The sequence below is a fragment of the Salmo trutta genome, chromosome 33 (assembly GCF_901001165.1).
Source record: "Salmo trutta chromosome 33, fSalTru1.1, whole genome shotgun sequence".
Lineage (NCBI taxonomy): Eukaryota > Metazoa > Chordata > Actinopteri > Salmoniformes > Salmonidae > Salmo > Salmo trutta.
Window position 1 is genome coordinate 37,381,621 of NC_042989.1, and position 5,640 is coordinate 37,387,260.

At 41.7% G+C, this 5,640-nt stretch overlaps 1 protein-coding gene across 1 annotated transcript; it reads right to left on the reverse strand.

The window, feature by feature from the left end:
- Positions 1–202: 202 nt before the first annotated feature.
- LOC115172938 (G-protein coupled receptor family C group 6 member A-like) lies at positions 203–5,640 on the reverse strand. The gene is made up of 6 exons (XM_029730826.1): positions 5,304–5,640; positions 4,831–5,116; positions 3,049–3,879; positions 2,307–2,516; positions 1,530–1,647; positions 203–1,204 (listed from the first exon to the last, which is right to left on the reverse strand). Exons 1-6 carry the CDS (start codon positions 5,486–5,488, stop codon positions 264–266), a joined length of 2,571 nt encoding a protein of 856 aa, XP_029586686.1. The 5' UTR covers positions 5,489–5,640; the 3' UTR covers positions 203–263.

The following is a 5,640-nucleotide window of genomic DNA, read 5'->3' on the forward strand; positions in this document are numbered from 1 at the left end:
TTATGATATCCAGTGGAACAACGACTTTACAATAGTACATCTATATCTCTTTTGGGGGGGAGGGTGGGGGGGGGTTAGAAGGATTACTTAATGCTATCCCAGGTATTCGTTAAGGTGATGCTGATGCCTAGTCACTTTACCCTACCTTCATGTACATATCTACCTCAAATACCTCATTATTATCTATCCTGATGCCTAGTCACTTTACCCTGCCTTCAGGTACATATCTACCTCAAATACCTCGTATCGCTACTATCAACAAACTATTTGTTGACAACAGCCATGCCCTTCTGTTCATAGTGTTTCCGGATGTAATTTGTGATGGCATTCTCGTTGTTGAGCTCCTTCCTGAAGAGCATGATGTAGCACTTGGGAGCAAAGTGACAGCAGAGGACGCTGTAATTGGACACCAATATGGCCGCCGCCTCGATGGCCTGCTGGTACTTCCCCGACATGTTGATGTAGACAGGGATGAAGACGATCCAAACCACCAGGAAAATCATCATGCTGATGGAAACAAAACTGGCGTTCTTATACAAATCTGGCAACTGCTTCCCTTTGAAAGCAAACAGGAAGCAGACCACTGCCAGCAGGGCAATGTAAGTCAACATGGCGCCAAAGAGCGTTTTGGAACCTATGTTGCACTCCAGAAGGATGGTGGCCTCGTCGAACCTGCTGCTTTCAACAATGAACGGTGGGGCGTAGGTTAGCCACAGCACGCACACGGCCACCTGGACCGCCGAGCAGCACGTTACCACAGCGATGGGTCGGTTGAGGCGCTTCAGTTTGTCGCCGACTGTAACCCTCAGATCGAAAGTGAAGCCCACAAAGATCTGGAGCAGGTTGGCCAGGATGCAGGACACGCAGACAGTGAAGGACATACCAAAGAGTGGGAGACCCGCAAGGCAGGTGGTCTTTGTTGGCTCCCCCAGGAACATACTGATACAGCAGAAGCAGGTCAGCAGGGACAGCAGCTCCAGGAAGCTGAGGTAGCCTCCAGTGGATTTCACTATGGGTGTTCTTCGATCCACGGCAAACAAAATGGTCACCAGAAGGCTGACAACAATTCCCAAGACATCAAATGAGAGCAGAACAATGGTGAAAGCGTCAGTCCACCCCAGGTAGTCAATGGTTTTCATCAAACATCTGTCCATGTCTGAGGATGTGTACTCACTCTCTGGATGACAGGCCATGCACTTCTTACCTGAGGATTGAACCAAATATGACAGTATATGATATTTGTGATAATAATCATGTACTTCTAGGCTAGCCTACAATATGTTGTTTTGAGGAGTATGCAGGATATATTTACATGAGGACGTTTGGCTTTGAATAGAGTTGTATGAGAAACAGGTGTTGTCTGGTATAATGACACTGTTTGAAGCAGTCCACAGTAACCACACTTATGTAAATGCACTATATGCTTAGACACCCCATTTGCCCTCAGAACTTCCTCAGTTCGTCAGGCCATGGACTCTCCAAGGTGTCGAAAGCATTCCACAGGGATCTTGATATTTTACTGTACTTACCACCTCCGGTAGAAATGTATCCATGACCGCAAGGTAAACACGCCTTGCAGCAGGAGTTTATCGTTGAAGTTAACTCATATCCTGGATTACATGTCTTACTGCAGTTGGCAAAAGTCACCTAAAAAGAGAGAAGATTTAAGGGAGCACTTTACATTGCAGCATGGAATAAAGTGGTAATAATATGGTAGTAGTAGAGTAACAACTAATGTCAAGTAGACTTCATGTCCAATGCTATCTATTGTGTACTGTAGATTGAGCTCTTTGCCCCAATCTCAAATTAATAGGAGGCTAAGTGAACCCCCATCCAAGAATACTGATTTAAGATGGGAAGGCTTACTGTAACATTTTAAATGATGATTTAATATGGGAAGGCTTACTGTAAAGTTAAGAATACTGATTTAAGATTGGAAGGCTTACTGTAACATTTAAAATATTGATAAAATATAGGAATGCTTACTGTAACATTTAAAACACTGATTTAAGATAGGAAGGCTTACGGTAACATTTAAAACACTGATTTAAGATAGGAAGGCTTACGGTAACATTTAAAACACTGATTTAAGATAGGAAGGCTTACGGTAACATTTAAAACACTGATTTAAGATAGGAAGGCTTACGGTAACATTTAAAACACTGATTTAAGATAGGAAGGCTTACTGTAATATTTAAAACACTGATTTAAGATAGGAAGGCTTACTGTAACATTTAAAACACTGATTTAAGATAGGAAGGCTTACTGTAATATTTAAAACACTGATTTAAGATAGGAAGGCTTACCGTAACATTTTCGAACTCTCTGATGAGATGCTCTCTGATCTGGATGGGTTCATTAGGCCTATACTCTCCAACGGTTATTATCCGATTTTCTGAATCTGACATGTTCCACTCTACGATGTCATATCCTGTAGTAGGGTCACCATGTTCATCGAAAGCTATGTGTGTGGTATTGTCCACTATGAAGTTAACCCGCTTGAGTTCCTCAAGAAGCTGTGGACACAACCAGCTAAATATGAACAGCGAGCAGCATCTTATAGTTTACTCTGTGGTGTTATGTTGGAGAGATTGTATGTCTAAAATACAGCTAAAATACAGCCAACCCTATGAATCAATCCTAATTAACAACAGTGTCACAATAACGGTCCATTCAAATATTATATTATTTTTCTAGAATAACAAAAACAAAAAGATATGTTATGGTAGAAAATGTACATTTCCAGATGCACAAAGTAGACTAATATCGAGAATCCATGTCCCACATCATCTGTTGTGTAGATTATTTTATATATGATTCAATCTGAAATTAATGGGAAAGATTGGCACTAATTTCCTCGTTGTATTCGGTGTCTATCTTTTCCATTAACTTGGGGTTGAGGCACATAACTGCATCTACACTAGCCTACAGATAGTATAGGATCTTTAGAGGTCTGGAAACCAACACGTTTTTTTTGGAACTGATTTTGGAATGAAGTGATTTTAAAGTGTTAGTGATTACGTCAACCCACACAGTGCAGTGGCTTACCTCCCAAACAGCAAAACTGGCATTTCGTTTACACCTTACATTGTTGCAGTTCAGCAGGCTTCTCAGCCCCTGAGCAACGACTTTGACCGCTAGATAGATGTAATAAGACTCATCCTCGTCAATGTACTTCAATAAGCACCTTCTGTCCAGGCATGTCCTTCCACCACCCTCTGACTGGGATTTGGTGTCGGGTAATGTACAGTTCAGCACACTTTCATCTACCAAGGAATCGGGACATGGAGGATAATGACACATAAATTCATGGATAAAGCTGTTATGGGCTTTACTTTGGAACATAGAGTCACGGACGTAGTCATGAAAGCCCGGCACCTTGTTTCTGTTAGGAATGAATCCAAATACCCTCCCAACCTTTTGAATATCGGGCATTTTAGAAAACTCCTTGTTGGTGGACCAAGTGTCACATGCTATCCAAATTCTGCTGATCCCCATTCTAAGGACCTCTTTGAGGATGATCCTAACATTCATATCAGATGTGAAAATGACAATAGCCTCGGCAGACGAACTGCGAATCTTTGACATGAGCATGGCCAATTCTGTTTGCATTCTGGTCCCGTTGAGTAAAAAGTTTGCTGATAGGATCTCCTTGAAGTCCACACACAGTTTCCTGTCATTGAAGAGATCAATCAGCCTCTCGGCGCCATACTTGCCGTACTCATCGTCACTGCCTATCACTCCCACACTCTCCCAGTTGAGATGCCTCACCAACTCAGCGATCGCTATGGTCTGATGCTCATCACTGGAGACCGTTCGCAGAAACGAGGGGAACTTGCACTTCCTACTGAGCAACTCACTTGTTGATGAATAACTGATCTGCAAATATGAGGAACAAAGTGTTTAACAGCGCTAGAGCAGAAGTTACAGTGACAATTGGTCATTATGTATTCCCACTTCAAATGAAACCTAAATTATAAAGGCTTTAGAGAGCATTCACAAAGCCTTTATAGAGCATTAAAGCCTCTATATAGCGTTAAAGGCTTTATAGCGCTTAGTAAAGGCTTTAATGAGCATTAAAGGCTCTATAGAGCATTAATAAAGGCTTTAGAGAGCATTAAAGGCTCTATAGAGCATTAATAAAGGCTTTAGAGAGCATTAAAGGCTCTATAGAGCATTAATAAAGGCTTCATAGAGCATTAATAAAGACTTTATAGAGCACTCATCAAGGCTATTAAGAGTATTTACGTTTTCATAAGCACAACAGATTCTTCATAAATAATTTATAAGCAAAGTCATACTACATGAATGTTTAGGGTTAGTCACTACATCAAGGGTTAGTCACAACATCAAGGGTTAGTCACTACATAAAGGGTTAGTCACTACATCAAGGGTTAGTCACTACATCAAGGGTTAGTCACTACATCAAGGGTTAGTCACTACATCAAGGGTTAGTCACTACATCAAGGGTTAGGGTTAGTCACTAGATAAAGGGTTAGTCACTACATCAAGGGTTAGTCACTACATCAAGGGTTAGTCACTACATAAAGGGTTAGTCACTACATCAAGGGTTAGTCACTACATTAAGGGTTAGGGTTAGTCACTACATACAGGGTTAGGGTTAGTCAAGACATCAAGGGTTAGGGTTAGTCACTACATACAGGGTTAGGGTTAGTCAAGACATACAGGGTTAGGGTTAGTCACTACATCAAGGGTTAGGGTTAGTCAAGACATACAGGGTTAGGGTTAGTCAAGACATACAGGGTTAGGGTTATTCAAGACATACAGGGTTAGGGTTAGTCACTACATAAAGGGTTAGGGTTAGCATACCTGAGCCACTGAAGGTAGAGCTAGTAGACGGGCAACAACTATTGACTTCTCTGAATACCTCTCCCCAATTACCACTTTAACATGTGGTTTGGTTACATTAGGCTTCACCCCCTGCCCCTGGATGTCCTCCATCATGCTCAGTGTTGCTCTGATGGTATTAGTGACATCCCCGCAGGTGTCGTATATTTCATATCCGACACTCACATTGGGCAACATCTGAGACCTGTTTAGCTCTTGGATGGCATAAATCATCACTTGCGATCGGAGGAACATCTGCACGTCGTAACTACAAACAATATACAATTAGAACGGTTTGGGAATAGTGTACTGTACGTTCTGGTTGCAGTCTTCTAGTTACATGGAATTGTAGTTACATAGCATTCTAGTTTTGAAAGCAAAGGTACAAATTAGCTACAAAGACACAGCACTTATTGATGACGCTCATTGATGTTCACATACGGCTGTATACTCACTCAATGCAAGTCTTTTGAGGAGGAATCGTGGATCCATTAGTTTCCACCTGCAGGTAAACAGGAAAAAGTCCACCCACAACAACGTCCCCAGGGACATAAATATGACGAGGATTGTTGTTGACTGAACAAGAAGGTTCCGAGACTATTGAGGTTACAGTCACAATTAAGAGCAACAAGACCCACATTGTGTATTTACTGTAGACAGGCGCTGAGGTCCTGTCTGTGTGATAACTCTGTGTCACTCCCTGTCTATTGAATACCTGTATATGACAGAGGAAGTTTGAATATTTGCATACAGACTACAAACAGAATTCAGAGTAACAGCTATGTCTATGTC

Coding starts and splice junctions, on each gene's coding strand:
- LOC115172938 (XM_029730826.1), bottom strand. CDS start 5,488: ATGTGGGTCTTGTTGCTCTTAATTGTGACTGTAACCTCAATAGTCTCG. Junction 5,117..5,303: donor CCTCAAAAGACTTGCATTGA/GTGAGTATACAG, acceptor TATTGTTTGTAG/TTACGACGTGCAGATGTTCC. Junction 2,517..3,048: donor CCAGTTTTGCTGTTTGGGAG/GTAAGCCACTGC, acceptor TTGTGTCCACAG/CTTCTTGAGGAACTCAAGCG.